Source organism: Trichechus manatus, unplaced genomic scaffold (genome assembly GCF_000243295.1).
Source record: "Trichechus manatus latirostris isolate Lorelei unplaced genomic scaffold, TriManLat1.0 scaffold00008, whole genome shotgun sequence".
Taxonomy (NCBI): Eukaryota; Metazoa; Chordata; class Mammalia; order Sirenia; family Trichechidae; genus Trichechus; species Trichechus manatus.
The window spans coordinates 32,090,468-32,114,656 of NW_004443944.1; the positions used below are offsets into that span (position 1 = coordinate 32,090,468).

At 39.3% G+C, this 24,189-nt stretch overlaps 1 protein-coding gene across 6 annotated transcripts in view; it reads right to left on the reverse strand.

The window, feature by feature from the left end:
- The window catches only part of TPX2 (TPX2 microtubule nucleation factor), a 58,307-nt gene that overhangs the window by 21,060 nt on the left and 13,058 nt on the right, over positions 1-24,189 (reverse strand). For all 6 annotated transcript variants that reach the window (XM_023725454.1, XM_023725456.1, XM_023725446.1 and 3 more), the window contains 9 exons: positions 21,318-21,440; positions 16,990-17,116; positions 10,967-11,089; positions 9,984-10,085; positions 8,394-8,515; positions 7,161-7,306; positions 5,958-6,132; positions 2,828-2,969; positions 2,099-2,315 (listed from right to left, as the gene is read on the reverse strand). In XM_023725454.1, the coding sequence (XP_023581222.1) occupies positions 2,099-2,315; positions 2,828-2,969; positions 5,958-6,132; positions 7,161-7,306; positions 8,394-8,515; positions 9,984-10,085; positions 10,967-11,089; positions 16,990-17,116; positions 21,318-21,440 (1,277 nt within the window). The remainder of the gene's footprint in view (positions 1-2,098; positions 2,316-2,827; positions 2,970-5,957; positions 6,133-7,160; positions 7,307-8,393; positions 8,516-9,983; positions 10,086-10,966; positions 11,090-16,989; positions 17,117-21,317; positions 21,441-24,189) is intronic.

The window sequence follows — 24,189 nt, forward strand, 5'->3', positions numbered from 1 at the left end:
GGGGACAGGAAAGCTGGTGATAGGGAACCCAAGGTTGAGTAAGGACAGTGTTGATGTGTAGTGAGGTTGTTAACCACTGTCATAGGGCAACATGTATACTGTTTAATGAGAAACTATTTTGTTCTGTAAACCTTCATCTAAAGTGAGAACAGCAGAACAATTGGAAGAGCGTAGCTGATGTCAATGAACTGTGCATGTAGGAATTTTTGAAATGGTGTATCTTTGGCTATGTGTATTTTCACCAAAAAAAACAAAGGTCGAGAAGGGAGAGGGTTGACATGTCATGGGGTTGTTAACCAATGTCATAAAACGTGTACTACTGTTTAATGAGAAACTATTTGTTCTGTAAACCTTCACCTGAAGTACAATTAAAAAAAAAAAAAAAATTAAAAAAACATATATTTTCCTAAAACCTGTCATATGTCATCCATCTTCTATTGCCACTTTTGCATTTCTTTTCTTGAAATTAACTTTTGTTTAAAAATAATGAAATACTAGAACTCATTTTCCAAATACTGAAATGCCTCTTTCAATTCTCTTGTACTTTTGTGCTCTTCCTCTCTTTTTCTAATAAATTTGTGAAGTGGAAAAAAAAAAAAAACCTGAAATCGCTCCCGAAGTCCACTTTTCAGTCAAAGATTAGACAGGCCTATAAAACAAACAGTAACACACGTGAGGAACATGCTTCTTGGTTCAATCAAATTTACAAGACCAAATGGGCAACTCCTGCCCAAAAGCAAGATGAGAAGGCAAGAAGGGGCAGGAAAACTGAACAAATAGACATGGGAACCAAGGGTGGAAAGGGGGAGAGTGTTGTAACACTGCAGGGATTGCAACCAATGTCACAAAACATTATATGTATAAATTTTTTAAAGAGAAACTAACTTGAGCTGTAAACTTTCACCTCAAGCACAATTAAAAAAAAGTGCACATCACAGCAAAAGGGCATTGCGAAGAGAGATCGCATATGCAGAAAGCTCTCATTTGAAAAAGGGAAGGGGGAAACCATTTCTAGGTATTATCATGCTTTTTTAAAAGCCTGGAAAATATAAACTTCAAGTTGCTTTTGACTTAAGTGCTAAGAAAATAGTATAAACAAAACTAGGCACCCAGTTGAGGGTATATATTGGTGCAGTTTTCACCTAAAACTCTAAAAGGCAAGCAAAAAGAAAGAGGACAGAAAAAACATGGAATCCTTCTAGTATCTGGACACAAGTCAATCCAAATTGAGGGGGAGGGTTCCCCATTTGCACCGAAATATATCTAAAACACACCTTCACACTTATGCAGGCGCTTTCCATTGTTACTCTCTCTATGGCAGCTCTTCCTAATCCCATTATTTTTTCTAAAACCATGACTATGAGTCCACCGATCTACAAGCCACTTCTCTAACCTAGTTTCTAGTTAGTCCCCTTTATATACTTCTTTTCTCCAGTTGAACTGACCTACTCACAGTTACCAGTAGATGCCCTTCAGACTTTTTTTCATGTTATTGCCACTGCCTGGAATGCTCTGTCCCACCATTTTTGCAAGTCCAAATTCTACCATACATGGGAGCGCACTTGGACTCCTATTCTTGCTCCACCATATTCTAGCTGACTGTCCTAGGAATGTTACTGAACCTCTCTCTGCCTCAATATCTCATCTGAAACTGGTGTAATTAATGTAAGCCACCTGAAGAGGTCGCTGTCTAAATTAATGGGCTAATTTTCTGTGTGCCTGGCACACAGTAAAGTGTCAGCTCTTATGATGATGATGAAGACAATGATGACGACGACTGCTACTACACATTGTCAAGGCTCAGGTCAAATGCTGCTTCCTCCACAAAGCGCTCCCTGAACCTGGTATCTAGAAGAAATCATTTTCTCCTCTGAACTCCTAAGGTATTTTATTTTCATTTCATATTACTTAGACATATTGTTTCCTTTACTAGACTTTAAGTTTCCTAAGAGCAAAATCCACTTTTAATATGTCTCCTTATCACCTACAGCTCCTATTATGATGTCCTGCTCATAGCAGCTATTCAAACATGTGTGACTGGATGGATGGTCATAAGCACAACACTCCTGCCAGCCTGCAGAGCCTCAACCATTCTTACCACAACATCTTCCAAGATCTTGGTAGGGCAAGGTCTGGAATGAAATTCAAAGTGTTCTTCCTCTGGTTTCTTCTTCAATTCTCGTTCCTGGATTCTTTTCTCAATTTCCAAATCAAAGCCAATAGGCTGAGTGGGTGGCTTCACAGGTGGCTTCTTGGGCAAGATGGGCCCACCTTCAAGAATTCTGGGATCAAGTTCCTGTGCTTTGAATTTATATCTGTGAGGTGGGAGTTTAATGACAATCACAAGAAAATTTAAATAACATGAAAACTACGCAAACAAGAAAGTGGGCCAAAAGCAGAAAAATAATAATCATTAAGACTACCCATCATGCCCAGCAAAATCTCAACTCTCTCCACAGTCATTATCTTCACATCGACACCAAAGAATTAATGAGACACTTCTAACATTCCCAACACTTTGAAGATTGAAGCTTCTCTTTACATGGTAATTTCCCCCTCCTCAAAAGAAGCACAAAAAGGAATGGAAGGAGAATATAGGAGATAAACTCCAGGTCTAATCACATTAATTTCCAATTTCCCCCACTAATAAGAGGTATAACAATCCCTTGGGTAATCATAAAGCAGTGGGATTTATCTAAACTAATCTCAGAGGATACTCCTTAATAGTCTTCTTAAGAAAAACAGCAACTGTCTGTCCCCTTATGGAACTGAAAATCAAGTAGGTAGGTTCTTGGACTCTTCCTCTGATACCGCCAGTGGGACTTACTGTTGCAGTTTCTCAAGCAGCTCAGCCTCCTGATCGGCTGCACTTTTGTAGGTCACAGGCCTTGTGCGCTGCTTGGTTTGCAGTACGGGAGTCTGTGGGTCTCTGCAGATCTTGGCCACAGCAGATTTGGAGGGTAAGAGACCTGAAAACCAAGATCACAGACATTCACCTGGCATCCCAAGGCCCAGCTTACCTGTAAGTGCTGACTCAGCTAGACAGCCCAGAGGTGGACAAACAAACCAGAGTGGTTGGCCCTCCATGCTCAGTTCAGATTATGTCAGTCAGCCTGGCAAACATCCAGTCCCTCCTTCCCTATCACTCTTTATTGAGGAACATGGCTAATGCGGTCTTTGGGTAAACTCTTTTCTCATCTTCTGAACTTAAAATCCATTCTTATCTGATGGATTCCTTATCATTGCACAGGTTTGTACTTCCTTTCTACTGACAATGACAACCACTTTGCTTGTTACTGACAAATAAGATTTTTGCTTACTCCAGCTTTAAAATAAGGCCTTTGTAAAGACCAATACTGCAAATTACTTCCAATTTTATGAATTCCCCTAGAAGTATTTACTTCAAAGCATCAAGACTGCCCCTCAGAGAAAGTTAAATGGAGAAAGTAAAACATCTATGTCAAAACACCAATATTAAAACCACCTCCACCTTGCATGGAAAATAAATACTTGATTTATCTGGTCAGGGACAACCCTGTCAATCTGCATGATTACACAGAATGAGTCCTCTAATTTAGATTTTATCACATAACAGTAGCAGACTGTTGTTGTTAGTTGCTATGGAGTTGACTCAGACTCATGGCAACCCCATATGTGCCGAGTAGAACTGCTCCACAGGGTTTTCAAGGCTGTGATCTTTAGGAAGCAGACTGCCAGACCTTACTAACGAGGCGCCTCTAGGTGAGTTTGAACCACTCATCTTTTGATTACTAGTTCAGCACTTAACCATTTGTGTCACCCAGGGACTCCTTGTAACAGACAGAAAACCACATCTATTTATTTTAGAAAGAAGCCATACTTTCAGTATACACATAACCATCATTTAGTTGTAACTATACAAAATTTTAAGCAAAAATGATTTTTCTCTCTATTCACCAGGAACAGAATTCTAAGAGCAGGGCATATTAGACTCTTGTTCTTAGCTGCTGTCGAGTTAGCCCCTAACTCACGGAGACCCCATGTACAACAGAACAAAATGCTACCTGGCCCTGCACCATCCCCATGATCAGTTGGGGACTGGACCATTGTGACCCATGGAGTTTTCATTGGCTGATTTTCGGAAGTAGACCCCCAGGCCTTTCTTCCTAGTCCATTTTCGTCTAGAAGCTCCACTGAATCTTCTTTAGCATCATAGCAATACACAAGCCTCCACGGACAGACAGGTGGTGGCTGTGCCTGAGATGCACTGGCCAGGAATTGAACCTGGGTATCCTGCATGGAAGGTGAAAATGCTACCACTGAACCACCCACTGCCCCTTATCAGGACTGTAATCAGTTGTTGTCAAGTTGATTCTGACTCATGGTGACCCCATGTACTGCAGAGAACTGTGTTCCATTGAGTTTTCAAGGCTGTGTGACCTTTCGTAAGCAGATAGCCAGGCCTTTCTTCTGAGGTGCCTCTTTGGATGGGTTCAAACCACCAACCTTCTGGTTAATAGGCAAGCACTTAATTATCTGTGCCCTGCAGGGACTTCACTCAAGGAACCCTAGTCATGTATTATCTGAACAGTCATGTTTAATATTTAAACTTCCAACTGGACAAAAGAGACATATTTTCACAATATACAATTTGACAAAACTATTTTGGCTAGTAGAATATAATAACTGGCTACCTAAAATACAGTGCTAAACAATGCCTATGCAACAGTAGAAAAACTTTAGACACCCTCAAAGGGAAAACCACCAGATTTGCTTTACCCAGAAAGCTAGTTCTATGCTCTCAACACCTATTTTATACCTCCTCTGTGCCTCAAACTTCTTTACCTTATCTGTTGTAGTATACAGTCTTCATCAAGTTAGAAGCTATTAGATTAGAACTCCCTCATCTGCTCACCACCAAATCTATAAACCCACTAGCATTCACATCCAATATCCTCTCATTCTTCCATCCTCTTTTCAAAGAACAATCACTCCACCTGTGCTAAGATCTCTACTCTACCTCCCTGCTCAGAGACTTAATCTATTTGGTTATCTCCTCTCTCTCCTGCATCTCCAGCTTCTTTATCTCTGCCAGGTACTTATCATCATCCAGACATGCTCTACCAATCTCCCACCTCCTCTGATGCTTAGGTCTCCCTCTACATTCTCTGCACTTACTGTGATTTGTTATGACTTGTTTACCTGTCTTACTGAATTAGGAACTTGATGTTGAGTAGCACAAAGTCCATTTTGCTCACTTCTATACCGACTATGGAGTCTCAGGGTAGTGCAAACGGTTAATATACTCGGCTGCTAACCAAAAGGTTGGAGGTTCAAGTCCACCCAGAGGTGCCTTGAAAGAAAGGCCTGGCGATCTACTTTTGAAAAATCAGCCATTGAAAACTATGGAGCACAGTTCTACCCTAACACATATGGGATTGCCATGAGTCAGCAACTGGTTTTGCATACCCTCCAAAGCCCAGCACAGTGCCTAGTGCGTAGCAGTAAAAATCTGTTGAGTCACTGAACAAAAAAAAGCACACAACCTTGAAGGAATGAAATGCCTTCATTTTCTATAGGTAAGTAAATGCACTATGTGACACTTTAACACATGGCAAAGACATCCTTAATGTGTAATGACATCTCAGGTTACCCTGATTCCCCTGGCCAGTTATTGACCAGGAGAATCAAGATGGCTGGTAGGTATATGCAGACAGAGAGTGGAGTGATTTTGAGAAACACTGAACTACACATCATGTTTTATGTACATTCACAGTTTAATTTTCACAGCAACTTCATAAAATGGTTCTCAGAGAGGTACAGTGACTTGTCCAAGATCACACAGCTTGCAGGGAGCCAAGTGAGGATTTAGGGCTACCTTAATTCAAAAAGCTAGGATTTCAACTAAAAGCATATTCGTAGGCAAAGAGAATTCTTGGAGAGGTTCCAGCCAGCTGTGATATTGGTAGGAAACTTACCAATATCATCCTTCTTGCTCCTCAAGTGGTATCTGCTAGGGGTTTGTTTATGGAAGGCTTCAACCTGCTGTGCAAGTGGCACATATGTAGAAGCTGTTTCATCAAATGTTCTTTTCTTTCCTTGGGACAGGTTGAAAGGCTTAATAATGGTGCATCCTCCCTTAGTTACTCGGGCCTGTAAACAGAAAAGTTGTTCCCCAAATGAAGAAAGTGTTAAGGAAGAGCTCAAATATATAACAAACAACAGATTCAGCACACAGATCACAGGAAAGAAGGCCTGTGTAAAACAAAGATCATTATTCTTAAGTTTGTCAGTCCCTGAGCAAGGGTTATAACCAGTCTATACTTATCTGTAAGAAAGAAAAGAAAAAACAACCCAGCACTTAAGAAATGTGGTCTGTTCTACAACAGCACAAAAGACAAGGTTTCCCAAACACGTTAATGCTTTGAAGCAATCAAGAGTACTATAAGGGGAGCAGGTAAGAAGCTGCAAAGGCATCCTACCCGCAACACCATTTAAAAAAAAAAAAAAAGGTTGGGCTTCTGAGTCTGCAGCTGATCAGGCAGCAGCCTGAGTCGGAATCTCTCCACATATCCTAGGACCATTAATTTTGATGAAACTAGTCTTTGATTGAAAGCAATAGTCTTCAAGGACCTACATCTCAAAGGAAGAAGCACAAGCCCAGAATTTAAGACTGCAAAGAACTGACTTCAACTAATAATGATGCTGGCTGCAAACGCAAGTAGAGATTATCAGTACTCGAATTTTTATTTACGATTGTTACCATTTTTTGCTAGTGGTCTGGTAACAAAATCGCACAAGATTTGAGTGGTTTGCCACAATTCCATTTTTCCCATAAGCCTTGTTCTATTTTGTACAAAGTTTGCAGGCACAAGGTTTTTAAGAATTTTGTACAGCAGAAATGCCTCTACCTACGATTTGTCACACATAACACTACATGTTTTATGTACATTCACAGTTTAATTTTCACAGCAACTTCATAAGATGGTTCTCAGAGAGGTACAGTGACTTGTCCAAGATCACACAGCTTGCAGGGAGCCAAGTGAGGATTTAGGGCTACCTTAATTCAAAAACACATGCTCCTTTCAATTATACTATTACAAAAAGTGATCACAGATGCCACACCTGAAATCCCAACTGAATTAGTAACAATGGAAAATTCATTTGGTCCATCAACTTACAGGAGATGGAGGATGCTTTCGAAGTTCAGATGTAAAGTTCACTTCCTTATACTCCTGGTTCTTATGATGTTTGATTCGCTCATCTGTGCAGAAGTGGAAGTCAACTGACTTGGTAACCTGGCTGACTGATTTCTTCACAAGTTGCCCTGAGTGAGAAGCAGAGTGAAACACACAGGTAACACTAAAGATAGAGAACATCAGTAAATGCCCTTTTACTCTTATCCTTTTGGTACTTCTATTGCTATAGATCTAACCCTGTTCACTATCTACATCTAAAACACATGCTCCTCAGGGTACTACTACATGTGTCCAATTCACAAAGTGCTAGTGAGTTTAAGGCCTTTCCATCAGAGGCAAACTGTAAGGAGGTAGCACAGAGGTGAAGAATCCCTCATGGGGGTGGTCATCACTGGAGACACAGAGCAAAGTGGAACACTTTTGACAGGAAAGGCTATGGATTGACTTTAAAAGCACACTTAACTCAGTATCTCTAAAATTAAGAGCTAAGGCTGCTAACCAAAAGGTCAGCAGTTCGAATCCACCAGCCACTCCCTGGAACCTGATGGGACAGTTCTACTCTGTCCTATAGGGTTGCTATGAGTCAGAATCAACAAGATGGCAATGGGTTTGTTTTTTTTTTGTTTTGTTTTGCAACCTCTGTCCCCAGTAAGCAGGGATTTATGACTTTGATTTCACCAACAATGACTTTATGCCAGAACAAAGCAGAACTCTGGCCCCTTCAGCAACCTCAGTCATACCTTTTCTCCATAACTGCAACTAGATTCACCTTAGCTTTCTTTTCCTCTACCGAGGATAAAATAGAAGGGGGATCGGGGAGAGGGAATTGACCTGCCCAGTTGCTTTATCTTCCATCTCAATCCCAGTTTCTTCTTTTTTTAATACAAAGAAAAAGAATTTAAGAAAAAGGAATGAGGCATTAATTGTACTTGAAGAAATAAGAAAAGCCCTAAAAAAAAAAAGGGTATGACTTCTACAGTCAGGAATGAGTAGACAGGAACAGTGTGCTCTAAAAAATGGCCAGTGCATAGAAAATGTTCTAGGGAATGATCATTGAGGTATAAATGGAACTTATGTCCACCCTTCTAAACAAACACATCTTTTTATGCTGACTACTGATCTAGAAAGCCTTTTTTGCTTTAGAGATCCCAAAAATCCTACTAGGATTATGAAAAACAGCCCTCGTAGATCAGACGCATCTAGAGCCAAGCTGACCTGCTCCTGCAAGAGCAAATTTCTTGAATTCTTCATTCTTTTTTCTCATCTCCACCACTGCCTGCTGCATTCTCGTTCTCTTCTCCAACTCTTGCTCCTCAGTACTTTTTATAACCTTCTGCCTAGAAGGCAAATCAGTAAACGAGAAGGGAGGAGAAGAGAAAGGGGCTCAGTAATTCAGAAGACTCCAAAGGCATTATATAGATTAGATTTTATAACTTGCAATACAATAAGCATAGAAACCTGAAAGTGTTACCTTATAAACTGATACTGATGTCACTATAATAAAAAATTAGGTAATACTTAAAAAATTAAGATGCACGCTCACTTTATACCAAAATATTTTTATAATTTCAGAAAAAAAACAGCTAAAATAGACAACAAAAGAAATTACAAAAGATTCACAGATCTGACTGTATAATAGCTTCTATGCCACAAAACTAAAATTAAAAGATGAGCAGAATGGGGAAACTATCTGCAACAAATATGGCAAAGCATTAATATACATAAAATCTATAGCGTGACAGAGAGGACAGACTTAGGAGTGAAACCAACCAGGGTTGAAATTCCAACCCTATCATTTCATTTTCTGCCTATGTGATCTTGAGAAAACTATTTAACCTCTCAGTTTTGTCCACTGTAAAATGAGGAATGTAAATACTTATCCTCACAGAATATTTGTGACTGTTAAGTCTGATGTTTCTTAAGTGCCTGACACATAAAGTTCAATATAATCATCATTATTAATGAAAATATCACGAAGACTACAGATGAAGAAACAATTCACTCAAAAGATGTCTGAAATAACAACAGTAATACAATCTTATCAGCAATCTAATAAATAAAAATTAAAATAATTGATGCCATTTTATATCAGCTGAATTTGAAATAATTTTTAAAGTAACAAAAAGCAATGCAGATGATGCTGAGGTAATAAAAATATTCACATCAAAGCTGGCACTGTAAATCAGTACATTCCTTTCAGAAATAAAGCTGGCAATAAATGTCAGTGGCTATAGAACTGGTCATACCCTTTGATCAAGGAATTTCTTTCTGTATCCTGAAAAAACTAATCAAAGATGCTCACTGAAGTGTGACTTACAATAATAAAAAATTGGAAACTACATTTTAACAGAAGATGGTTAAAGGTAGCTTGATAAAATACTAATAATCTTTCAAAAAAGGATAATGTGAAGATTTTGTAACAGCACTGATAAAAAATTGGAAATAGTTATCACGTCAAGTAAATAAAGCAAAATCCAAAGACTGTTCATATACTGATTATAAAAATATGTATGTTTATTTGGGTAAAGGCCAGAAGGAAGCTTGAAAAAATGAACACTGGTCTATTTAGGTGATAAGAACCTTTACTAACTTTTTTCTTTTATACTTCTCTTAAATTTGCTTTGATAATATATTTTTCTTAATGTTTAATGCTTTAACACCCACCGAGATACATTAAACAATTCATCTCACTATGGTCACAGCTTATGAGGTTTCCCGAGCACCATGTGCACCACGACTGCAGATGTACCCATTTGTAATTTTATTCTATTTACTCTAAAGTTTAAATTCAGGAAAGAAACATACCTTACAGGTGGTGTACAAGGTATAGTATGTCTGCTCTTGGCTTTCTCTGGAGTATCTCGATGAGCATTTCCTTCTTCCTCTGGCTTCTTTTTGTTGTTAGAACTTGGTTTCAAAAGGACAAAAAATATCCCCTCAATTCCCTAAAGTGTACCCCATACTACCATCCTCCCCCAAGCCTACCAAATATACCTTAACTTTTCCCATTCTTTAAGACAACAAGCATACTCAACCACAAGAGTCTTCCAAAAGTATCATCAGAACATATAGTATACCAATGGCTACAATGGGTAAACTCTGATAAAGTCAGTAGAAGTCAAGGTAATAGTTGTACAGCAGTGGAAGGAGAGGGGGAGCAGGATTCCAACTGCCCATCATCAAATGAACATATGGATTGCCTTCCCAGTATCTATTCTACCTTCTTTCTTATTAACACCAATTTTGTTTGGGGTGGTAGTGAACTAAGCTGAAAGTACTCTACTTACTTCCATAACCTCCACTGTAACTAGGGGGACCCAAGTGACAAAATTTGGGCACGCGAAATACAATCTTTTAAGGGTTTATGGAAAAGATTTCACTTTCCTGATATGGGTCCTGACCCTCTTCTTTTTCCCTTAAACATGGATATGATACCTATAGATAGAGAAGCTATCTCATGACAATGAGGCAACAAGCACCAGGGAAAAGCTCAGAAACACACAGCAGTTATCTTGAGCAACAAGCATGAAAAAAAGCAAAGAATCACGAAGATAATAACTCTGACATTGTTCAGCCACTGAACCAAAGCCAGCAGTGAACTACTCTTTAGACTTCTGTGAAGCACATAAATCACTACTGTTTTCTAATCAAATAGGCTGTTACTTGCAGCAAAATATATTCCTAATTCATAAAGATAAGAACAAGTACCATGTATGCTACTTACTATTAAACATAGGAGAAAACAGGGCTTACATCTACGCCAACTGACAGAAGCTGTAGCTACTTACACTTTCATTTTTTTGGAGGGTGGAATTTCATTAGTGATTCCAGGAGTGACAGATCTCTTGGCTTTCATTTTTACATGGTGTTTCTGTTTCAAATCCTTCTGAGCAGACAGCCTAACAGATCTCCTATGGCAGAGGAATTGACAATATCTGTCAGTACTGAATACATCCACAAAAGACATACAAATATTCCTCGAAAATGTAAAAAAGTATGTCAAACTACAAAGAGCTATAAAAAAACTTTGTGGTGTTATTTCCACTCTAAAAATCTAATCTCTACTTGTCTAGTAGTTTTGTTTTGTTTTTTATTCTTTTTGTTGTTATTTGTTTGTTTTATCGTGCTTTAGGTGACAGTTTACAGAGCAAACTATTTTCTCATTAAACAGTTAATACACAAATTGTTTTGTGACATTGGTTGCCAACCCCATGATGTGTCAACACTCTCCCCTTCTCCACCTCGGGTTCCCTGTTTCCATTTGTCCAGTTTTCCTGTCCCTTCCTGCCTTCTCATCTTTGCCTTTGGGCTGGTGTGCTCATTAGTCTCATATACATGACAGAACTATGAAGCACGTTCCTCATGTTGTGTTGTTGGCCCTATAGGCCTGTCTAATCTTTGACTGAAGGGTGAATCTCAGGAGTGACTTCAGTACTGAGTTAAAAGGGTGTCCGGGGGCTACACTCTCGGGATTTCTCCAGTATCTGTCAGACCAGCAAGCCTAGTCATTTTTTTTTTTTTTTTTTTTGGTGAATTTGAATTTTCTTCTACATTTTTCTCCCACTCCATCTGGGACCTTCTATGGTGATCCCTGCCAGAGCAGTCAGTGGTGGTAACTGGACACCATCTAGTTGTTCTGGGCTCAGTCTGGTAGAGGCTGTGGTATTAGTGGTCCATTAGTCCTTTGTAGTAAGCTTTCCCTTGTGTTTTTGGTTTTCTTCATTCTCTTTTGCTCCAGCCGGGTTGGAACCAGTAGATGTATTTTCTAATAGTTTTGAAATTCAATCATAAAATTTTGGTACCTCACTACATTGGTTTTGGGGATGGACATCAGTAAAGTTGACTCAAAAAAAAAAAGCACTGGCAATCACCCTGTTTTTACAGATAAAAGTCAAATAACATGAGGTGATTTGACCCTGATACATAGCTAGTTATTGTCAGACTTGAAATTAAGGGCCAGATCTCCAAGAAACTGGCTAAAGCTTTTTATTCTCTTCTTTTGCTTTTAGCTACTACAATCCCCTCCCCTTTAAAAAAAAATAAAACACATAGCAAAAAGTGCACAAAACAAAAATAAAGAGTTAAGTGACTAAGTGAAGTCTCATGAACTCACTACCTCACCTGAGCTAAGAGATAAAACACTGGCAGCAGACAACTATCCTGAGTTTTATAGGAATCATTACCTTCTCTTTACCATTTATTTAGATCTTATTTAATTTCTCTCAACACTTTGTGTATAAAAGCCATAGACACTAAGTTTTTATATATTCAAATTTTTATGCTAGTGCATAGAGTATCTAATTTTTAAGTATTATGGAGAATTTCATATATATCTGAAAATGAAGAGAATAATACAATGAACTGCTACGTACCCATCATTCAGCTTCAAAAATTATTAACTCATAGCCAATCTTGTATCAATTTTACTTCCACCCACTCCCTTAGATTTCGAAGCAAATTCCCAAATTTCTTGTCTTTCATGTGTAAATATATTCCTAATAATCCATAAAAGAAAGGACTCATAAAAAAATATACAGGCTCAAGAAAAGGTTTAAACACAGAAGAAAACATTCTTTGATGGTTACGAGGGTGAGGAGGGAGGGAGACAGGTATTCACTAAACTAGACAGTAGACAAGAATTATCTTAAGTGAAGGAAAGGACAACATACACTACAGGGCAAGTCAGTGCAATTGGACTAAACCAAAGCTAAGAAGTTTCCTGAATACAACCAAACACTTCAAGGGACAGAGTAGCAGGGGCAGGGATCTGGGGACTATGGTTTCAGGGGGCATCTACGTCAATTAGCATAACAGAATTTATTAAGAAAATGTTCTGTATCCCACTTTGGCAAGTGGCATCTGGGGTCTTAAAAGCTAGTGAGTGGTCATCTAAGATGCATCAATTGGTCCCAACCCACCTGGAGCAAAGGAGAATGAAGAACACCAAAGACACAAGGAAAGTATTAGCCCAAGAGATAGAAAGGGCCACATAAAACAGAGACTGCATCAGCTTGAGACCAGAAGAACTAGATGGTGCCCGGCTACCACCAATGACCGCCCTGACGGGGAACACAACAGAATCCCTGTTGGAGCAGGAGAAAAGTGGGATGCAGAACTCAAATTCTAGTAAAAAGACCAGACTTAATGGTTTGACTGAGCCAGGAGGGACCCCGGAAGACATGGCCCCCAGACTCTCTGTCATACCAAAACTAAAACCATTCCCGAGACCGACTCTTCAGACAAAGACTAGACTGGACTCTGGGACATAAAATGATATTCGTGAAGAGTGTGCTTCTCAGCTCAAGTAAATACATGAGACTAAATGGGCAGCTCCTGTCCAGAGGTGACATGAGAAGGCAGGGAGGGTCAGGAGCTGGTTGAACAGACATGGGAGATCGGGGTGGAAAGGAGGAGCGTGCTGTCACAGTATGGGGAGAGCAACTAGTGTCACATAACAATGTATGCATAAATTTTTGTATGAGAAATTAACTTGACTTGTAAACTTTCACTTAAAGCACAATAAAAAAAATAATAAATTTTTAAGAATTACAAGTTCAAACTTAAAAAAAAATTACAGGGATTTTGTTAAGATACTAAGATACCATCTCATCCCTACAAAAATGGCACTGATCAAAAAAACAGACAACAAATCATGCTGGCGAGGTTGTGGGGAGATTGTAGCTCTTATATACTGCTGGTGGGATTCTAAAATGGTACAACCACTATGGAAACAGTATGGTGCTTCCTCAAAAAGCTAGAAATAGAAATACCGTACGATCCAGAAATCCAAAACCTAGGTATATATCCTAGAGACATAAAACCAGTGTCACAAATAGACATGTGCATACCTATGCTCATTGCAGCATATTCACAATAGCAAAAAGATGGAAACAACTTAAGTGTCCAACAACAGATGATTAAATAAATAAATTATGGTACATACACACAATGGAATACTAAGCAACAATAAAGAATACTAATGAAGTCTGTGGAAAAATCTTATAACATGGATGAATCTGGAGGATATTATGCTGAGTGAAATCAGTCAATCACAAAAGGACAAATATTGTATAACACTTTTACAAAAAGTCAAGAACAGGTTTACAGCTTGCAAGCAGCCATCTAAGATGCATCAATTGGTCCCAACCACTTGGAGAAAACGAGAATGAAGAACACCAAAGACACAAGTAAAGTATTAGCCCAAGAGACAGAATGGGCCACATAAACCAGAGACTTCATCAGCCTAAGACCAGAAGAACTAGATGGTGCCCAGCTACCACCAATGAACGTCCTGACAGGGAACACAACAGAGGGTCCCTGATGGAGCAGTAGAAGGATGGGATGCAGAACTCAGATTATAGTAAGAAGACCAGACTTAATGGTCTGACTGAGACTGGAGGCGCCCCGGAAAGCATGGCCCCTGGACTTTCTATCAGCCCAGAACTAAAACAATTTCCGAGGCCAATTCTTCAGACAGGGATTGAACTGGATTGTGGGACATAAAGTGATTACTCGTGAAGAATGTGCCTCTTAAAGTCAAGTAGATACAAGAGACCAAAGGGGCAGCTTCTGTCCAGAGGTGAGATGGGAAGGCAGAGAGAGTTAGGAGCTGGCTGAATGTTCATGGGGAATCAGGGACGGAGGGGAGGAGTGTGATGTTGCAGAATGGGGTGAGCAGTTGGGGTCTCATAACAATGTATGAAAAAAAAAAAATTTGTATGGGAGACTAACTTGAAACGTAAACTTCATTTAATTACAACAATAAAAAAAAGAAAAGGAAAAAAAAAAAAAGAACTACAACCGTGATATAGCTCTGGTGAAGCTGCAGAAGCCCATGCCCCTGAGGCCCCAAGTCATGCCTATCTGCCTGCTGAGGCCTGAGCCTGAGGGGCCCGGCACTTTACATGCTGGGCCTGGTGGCTGGCTGGGAAAAAAAAGAACAGGTTTACACACAGAAAGCAACGTTTTTTGGTTACCAGGGACAGGATGGGGAGAGAGGGAAAATCACTTACTAGATAGTAGACACGTTAATTCTGGTGAAGGGAAAAGCAATACACAATGAGGGAAGTCAGCACAACGTGACCTAAGTAAATGAAAACACTGAGAGGTATGCAAAAATAAAGGACAACTATGGTAAATGCTGTAACATATACCATTCAGCAACAATAGTAATAACCAAAAATTTGTGAGTAGTTATATAGGTAGATATGTATGCTATATAGGTATGGGAGGGCGTGTGAGCGTATGTATGGGTATAGTTGTCGGTATTTGTATATACATATTTGTATGTGCTGCATATATATTCATATATGTAATAGAGCACATAGGGGGCACAGCTATGGAAACTTCTTAGACATATCCAAACACCTCATGAGACTGAGTTACTGGGCTTGAAGGCTAAGGACCATAGTCTCGGGGGACATCTAGGTCAACTGGCATCACACAGTTCATAAAGATAACATTCTATGTCCTACTTTGGTAAGTAGCATCTACTGTCTTAAAAGCATGCAAGCAGCCATCTGAGATACAACTATTGGTCTCTTCCCATCTGGAGCAAAGGAGAGTGAAGCAAAAAAGACTCAAGGAAGCAATTAATTCACAGAACTACTGGCCCACAAGAACCACAGTCTCCTCTAGCCTGAGACCAGAAGAACTACATGGTGCCTGGTACCACTACCAACTGCTCTGACCAGGGACACAATATGTCCTGGTTAGAGTGGGAGAAAAATGTAGAACAAAACTCAAATTAATAAAAAAAAAGACCAGACTTGCTGGGCTGATAGAGACTAGAAGAACCCCTGAGACTATCGCCCTAAGACACCGTTTTAATCTGGAACTGAAGCCACTCCCAGAGGTCACCTTTCAGCCAAATAATAGATTGGCCTATAAAACAGACAATAACACCTGTGAAGAATACGTTTCTTAGAACAATCAACTATACGAGACCAAACAGGCAACATTTGCCCAAAAGCAAATACGAGAAGGCAAGGAAGGGCAGGGAAGCAGAAGGGATGGAAACACAGAAAGCAGGGTAGAAACGCGGAGAATGCTCACACATTGTGGGGATAGCAACCAAAGTCATAGAAAAAATATATGTATGAATTGTTGAATGGGAAACTAATCTGCTACGTAAACTTTCACCTAAAACACAATAAAATGTTCAAAAAAGAGTGTAGTGGAGTTCTAAGACGAAAATGCTACTTTATTCTGTTACGAGGAGATGAACCACAGGTCTGAGAACTGGCTATGTAGAGATATTCTTTTGATTAATGCCATTTGAAGGCAACTAATATCGACAGCTTCCGAACACTCTTTTTGTTACCATTTTGTTTAAGCCAAATGCAACAGTCAAAGTCATTAGAGTCCCTAGAAATTCTGGGGCCTACCATGCATTCCTGATACAATTTATCCATCTTCTGCTCCTGCCTGGCACTATTAGGCACTGGGGATATATGATATTTACCCTTATGAGGTTTATTTAAACTTAGTAACAGAAAAAGAAGAAAAAAAAAAAATCAAATATCCACACAAATAAATGTAAAATTGCAACCACAGAAGGGCCTTGGAATGATCAGGGTTTGAATTCTGACTCTGAGATAAACTTGCCTTGGGCAAATAACTTAGTACCTCTGGTCTCTCATCTATAAATTAAGCATATTATCCACAACTAATAAATTGTTAAAAAGATTAAAGTAACATAAACAAAGAGTCTAATGCAGTATGGGACACAGAATAAGTACTCTGTCCAGTAATTATTAATTCAACATTACTAAATATAACCGCCACTTTTCAGCCCTGAAACAAGTCTTACCTCAGGGGATGGGCTGGAGTATTTCTTGATGTGTTCCCCCCTACTTCCAAGGAAGAGCAAGTATTTGATGGAATGGATTGTTCCAACTGATTTTCTTTTTCTGTCTCTTTGTAATAAGTGTTTTCAACTGCAGAAGACCAAAAACAAGTTAGCACTCAAAACCCAAAAAAATGAGTTGGTGATGAGAGACATATGTGATTTAATATACAGAATTCTAAATTGAAAATTATATACACATATGTATATATATCTGCTGTTGTTGTCAGTTGCAGTTGAGTCAATTACAACTCATGGCAACCCCATGTGTTACAGAGTAGAACTGCTCCATAAGGTTTTCTTGACTGTAATCTTAACAGCAGCAGATTGCCAGGGCTTTTCTTCCACAGTACCACTAGGCGGGTTTGAACTGCCAACCTTTAGGTTAGCAGTCGAGCACAAACTGTGCCACCTAGGGACCTATATATATGTATACCAGAAAAAAAAATCATTGCCATCAAGTCAATTCCGACTCACAGTGACCCTATAAGACAGAGTAGAAGTGCCCCCACAGGACTTCCAAGGCTGTAAATCTTTACGGAAGCAGACTGTCACATCTTTCTCCCAAGGAGTGGTTGGTGGATTCAAACCACTGACCTTTCAGTTAGCAGCCCAGAGCTTAATCACGGTACCACCAGGACTCCTTTTACAGCCCCACGTATATTATATTTTATACACACACACGTGTGTATGCACTAAAGAGAAGGGAATACTTTACAATTCATTGTATGAGGCCAGCATTACCCTGATATCAAAACCAAATAACTATGATCCCACTTATATGAAATCTAGAACAGGCAAATGCACAGAGACAAAGTTGGTTAGTAGTTACCAGGGGCTGAACAACAACAACAAAAAAACCATTGCCAACAAGTCAATTCCGACTCATAGCAACCCTATAGGACAAAGGAGAACTGCCCCATAGGGTTTCCAAGGAGCAGCTGGTGGATTCGAACTGTCAACCTTTTGGTAAACAGCCGAGATCTTAACCACTATGCCACCATGGGGAGTTACCGCCTAATGGGTACCGAGTTTCTGTTTGGGGTGCTGAAAAAGTTCTGGAAACAGATAGTGGTGACAGTTACAACATTGCAAATATAATTAATGTCACTGAACTATACTCTAAAAACTGATTAAATGGCAAACAAAAAGACATCACAAGAAACGAAAACTACAGACCAACACCCCCCCATTAATGTAGATGCAAAATTTCTTAACAAATACTTAGCAAACTGAATCTAACAATATATAAAAATACATTATGACCAATTGGGGTTCATCTCAGAAATGCGAGGTTCACTTAAAAATGGAAAAATCAGTATAATTTACTGTATGAACAGACTGAGTTCACGATAGCAAAAAGATGGAAACAACCTAGGTGCCCATCAATGGACGAATGGATAAACAAATTACGGTATATTCACACAATGGAATACTATGCAACAATAAAGAACAATGATGAATCCGTGAAACATAACATGGAGAAATCTGGAAGGCATTATGCTGAGTGAATTTAGTCGGTCACAAAAGGACAAATATTGTATAAGACCACTATTTTAAGAACTCAAGAAAAGGTTTAAACACAAGAAAACATTCTTTGATGGCTATGAGGGTGGGGAGGGAGAGAGAGGGGTATTCACGAACTAGAGGGTAGGATAGTAGACAAGAATTACCTAAGGTGAAGGGAAGGACAGCACACACTACAGGGAAAGTCAGCACAACTGGACTAAACCAAAGCTAAGAAGTTTCCTGAACACAACCAAACACTTCGATGGACAAAGTAGCAGGGGCGGGGGTCTGGGGACCATGCTTTCAAGGGACATCTAGGTCAATTGGCTTAATATTAAGAAAATGTTCTGCATCCTATTTTGGTGAGTGGCGTCTGGGGTATTAAAAGCCAGCAAGCGGCCATCTAAGATGCATCAATTGGTCCCAACTCACCTGGAGTAAAGGAGAATGAAAAACACCAAAGTCACAAGGAAAGTATTGCCCCAAGAGACAGAAAGGGCCACATAAACCAGAAAGTGCATCAGCCTGAAACCAGAAGAACCAGATGGTACCCGGCTACCACCAATGACCGCCCTGACAGGGGACACAACAGAGAGTTCCTGATGGAGCAGGAGAAAAGCGGGATGCAGAACTCAAATTCTAGCAAAAAGACCAGACTTAATGGTCTGACTGGGATTGAAAGATCCCCAGAAAGCATGGCCCCAGCCTCTGTCGACCTAGAACTAAAACCATTCCCAAGGCCAACTCTCAAAGATGAGACCGGACTATGGCACATAAAATGATACTCGTGAAGAATGTGCTTCTTAGCTTAAGTAGATACGGGAGACTAAATGGGCAGCTCCTGTCTGGAGGTGAGATGAGAAGGCAGAGAGGGTCAGGAACTGGTTGAATGGACACGGGAAATCAGGGGTGGAAAGAAGAGTGTGCTGTCACAGTATAGGGAGAGCAATTAGGATTACATAACAATGTATGTATAAATTTTTGTATGAGAGACTAACCTGCATTGTAAACTTTCACTTAAAGTACAATAATCAAAAGACTGGGAAAAAAAACACATCTTATGACCATCTCAATAAATGCAGGAAAAGCATTTGACAAAATTCAACACCCATCCATTGCTGATCAAAAAGACCAGCAAAACAGGAACAAAACATCCTCAACCTGATAAAGGGCATCTATGAAAACCTACAATTAACATCATACATAATGGTAAACGCCTGAATGCTTTTGCCCTAAGATCAGGAATAAAGGCAAGGATGTCTACTCTCCCTACTCCTATTCACATCATACAGAGGTCCTAGCCAGTGCAATATGCAAGAAAAAGAAACAAAAGGCATATTTGCAGATGACACAATCATTTATGTAGAAATCTGATGGAATGTACAAAAAAAGCTACTAAAATAAATGCGTTTGGAAGGTTGTAGGATACAAGACAATATACAAAAATTGTATTCCTACACACTAGCAACACAATGGGAAATTGAAATTTAAATAGAGGTATGAGCAGTGCTTTGAGAACACAGATAAAGAGAGTCGATTACAGAAAAAAAGGATATTTGAGCTGAACCTTGAATGATGAGTAGGAATTTTCAGTCAGATAAGGGAATTCGAAACAGATAGAACAGCATTAACAGAGAAGTAAGAATGTGCAATAAGAAAGAATACAAAAACTTTGAGGGGGCTAAGGGACATGCATGTAAGTAGCGTGCATGGTCTTTGCCACAGACGGGCCCAGTGAGTAAGCTTTGGGCCTTACTGTTCTGTTTGATGATGCAAGTTACTGCACACAAAACAGTCTAACAAACTAGGTAACATTACATGCCTTTTCATTTCAAGATGGGCACAAAGACCAGCACAGAAACAGTGAATCTGCACATCTAATGAAGTAATGAAATTCACCTGAAGATAAAGCACTCAGGCCACAGACAGATTTCCAAGCATGTCAGTCGAAACATGCCATATAGTTCTAACCCCCTGTGCAAGAAAGATGGATGCAAAATTCAGGGTCTTTGTCCAGATTCCAAATTCAGAGGTATTCATTATTTATTTGAAAGTCAGTCTAGCAGCTCACACCCTGCAAACTAGACAAGCTCACAGAAAATACAGACATTTCTCTGATATAGACTCTCTAGTTAATTGTGTGATTGAGGCCAGTCTCGGATTTACCCATAAGAGTAATTTTCGAATGTTTCTAAAATAGATTGTGGTGACAGTTGCACAACTCCATGAATATATTAAAAACCACTGAAATGTACACTTTAAATAGGTGGATTTATGATATGTAAATTATGTCTCAAGAAAGCTGTCACTTTTTTAAATCATTTTCAAGAGGGATTTATGACCTTTTAAAGAATGCTTATCTTATGTTCTGATCAAATAGACAGTATTCTGCAGATTTAGTAACAATATTCTATTGATCGATCATCTTTTAAAATCAGATACGCGACTCAAAAAATTCTTGTACAATGGCAAGCAGTACACTCTTCTCTCTTGCTGTTTTGTTTCCCAGGCTGATCCAAGTTACATTACATTAAATTTTACCATAAAAAGGAAATAATTATCTGGCAATAAGATTCTATGTTAGCTTACAATCCAAAAGATTAACTTAAAAAAAACTATACCACATTATTAGTGTGACATTCATCATAAAATGAATTAGCCCATTTCACCAATAATAAACCAAAGAATACATCATATAAATAATTTCTCCGTATCTTTCAAGCTCCTGACACACTGACCCACCATTCTGCCAAGGAGCTTTTTCCTAAGATGTTCTTTCTCACCTGGTCTCAGAGGCGTGACAATAGCTTGCTGTCGATTACTCTTTCTCAGAGGAGTTTTACCCTGAAAAGGACCGCCTGTTCCATTCTTCCTAAGAAACATATTCTCCAAATTGGCCTTCTCTTCTGTGAAAAGATAAGATTGTCATTGTCCAATCAGCAAGGAAACAAACAAATGAGTGCCATGCACTTAAAATGGGGCCTAACGTCCCCTTATCAGTATACTTTTGACTCATTTGGCATGAACAAGGCAAAGTTCTTGTGACTGAAAGGAAATGGATACACATTATACATCAGAGATAGAGACTGTGAAGATTATCACAACAGTGCTGGCAACACCAAACAATGTGTTATAGAGAAGGAAAAATGTAGACTCTGCGTTGTGAATAGCTCCTTATCTTTGCTTCATACACATTTAGGACCATATAAACATGAACTGCCCTTATCTACCACCTACATACATCGTGTTCCTCTTAAACTATACCACCAGCATCTGTCCAGCTTACAAGGGACACCTTATAGTCTTATAGTGGTTCTTCCTCAACTGGGGTGGTGAGAAGGTAGTATAGGGTGTGTAAGGGTAGAAAAGAGCTGGGTTCTCTCAAGTAATTTTTTTCTATTTTTTTTTTTTTGGAATATTTTATTGTGTTTTAGGTGAAAGTGTACAAGTAAATTAGATTCCCATTCAACAATTCATACACAAATTGTTCTGTGACATTGGTTAGAATCCCTGTAATGTGTTTGCACTCTCACCATTTCCACCCCGCCTGCCCAGTTTCTATCCATCCAGGTTCCCTGTCCCTCCTTGCCTGCTCATCTTTGCCTTTGTGTAAATATTGACCTTCGGTCTCACATAGTTGATTGTTTAAAGAAGCACATTCCTCACAGGTGTTATTGTTTATTTTACAGGCCAATCTATTATTTGGCTGAAAGGTGACCTCCAGGAGTAGCTTCAATTCCAGGTTAAAAGCGTATCTTAGGGCTACAGTCTCAGGGGTTCTTCTAGTCTCTATCAGTGCAGTAAGTCTGGTCTTTTTTATGAATTTGAATTTTGTTTCACATTTTTCTCCCATTTTAACTGGGACCTTCTATTGTGTCCCTGGTCAGAAGAGTCGGTAGTAGTAGCTGGTATGATGGATATCATTATGAGTCAGCTTGTCTAGGCCATGATTCTCAGTGGTTTGGCAGATAGTGTGTAATCATCCTCCATTTTGTGATCTGATATGAACAGCCAATCGTTGCAAGGGGAGCTTCCTTGGGGATATGGCCTGCATCCAATATATACATACTCTGGCAAAGCTTGCCCTCTGGATCCTGCATCTGACTCATGATCCTCTGACCTCCCCAGTTCTTGGAATGTGAGCCAGCAGCCTGCCGTCTGACTTGCAGATTTTGGATTTCTCAGCCCCTGTAACCATTTGGGTCAGAAGTCTCCAGCCTGACGTTTGACCCATGGATTTGGGACTTGCTAGCTTCCACAACTGTGTGAGCCATTACCTTGAAATAAATGTCTCTCTCTCTCTCTCTATATATATATATATGCGTCACTGGTTTTGCTCCTCTAGAGAACCCAGCCCAAGACACCGGAACCATTTAGTTCTTCTGGTTTCTCAAGGAATTTTATCTTAGGTTCTTCTGTTTCTGAAAGTCAGTGCAAACCAGTGAAAGATCTGCTCTACCAACAGCCTACCAATAGACAGAGCTTCAGGAATGGAAGAAGGCCTGCAATAACTGCTCTGTGTACTCTGATTGCAACTGTATAAAAAGATGCGATTATCTGGAAGACAATTAGAAAGTACTACATTGCTACTATGGTAGTTTTGAAGAAAATGTGGTTTTTTTCTTCCAAACTGTATATAATAGTATTGTTATACTAATATTTCCTTTTTTTGTTTTAAAGAAAACTTTAGAAAGAGTGCTTCTCAGACAACCCAGCCATTTCCACCACTTCCAACAAACCCCTCCTCTTAGGATTCCCACTGGATACCTTTAAAGTCCTTTTCCAAGAGAGTGGCACGTGCCAACACATTTGGACACTGCACTGTGATAAGTAGGCTTGCAATGGTCTCATTTTGTTCCCACCACATATTGATTTCTCTTAATAAGGAGGATGGGGGACATGAGAAAGAATAAAATGAAGAGACTCCAGCAACTACTAGCCTGACATTATCACTGGTATCACGTATTATTTCAAAGTAAAGTAAAACATAACATCCTTATTTGTTGGCCTGGTTTCAGGGTTTAGGCATATCAATGATCCAACGTCAGGCAATCCTATTCTCTGTTTGGGGAATAGGTTCTAAGTATAATGCCTCCATTTTAAAATGAATGGGGAAAAAAGAGTGGCAAGAGGGAGGTACGTGTGGTTATAAAATGGCAACACAAAGGATCCTTGTGACGTTAGAACTTTCGATATCTTGACTGCGGTGGTGGATACACAAACCTACACAGGTGATAAAGTTGTATAGAACATAATACACAAAAATGAGTACAAGTAAAACTGGGAAATCTGAATAAGATTAGTGGATTTTATTAATGCCAATATCCTGGTTGTGACATTATACTATAAGCCTAATCAGAGTAGAAGTTTTTATGTGGCTGCTATCACTACGGAGTCCTGGAGTTTCATTCAACATAGTTTCATCTGGATTTGTCCTTATGTCCCTAAAGCCTAAATATCTGTTATTCTTAATTGCAAAATAACATGGATTTGTACTACTAGTCCATTCCCCAGATACTGTGTATTTCAATTATTTCCACCATATCATGGATGAAAAAGTTTCTTGGTCCACAAACGAGTTTAATTATTTTCTTGAAGCCACTTCTATTTTTGAAATGTCCTCAGCACAAAGTAAGCCACTAGCCCTTACAATGG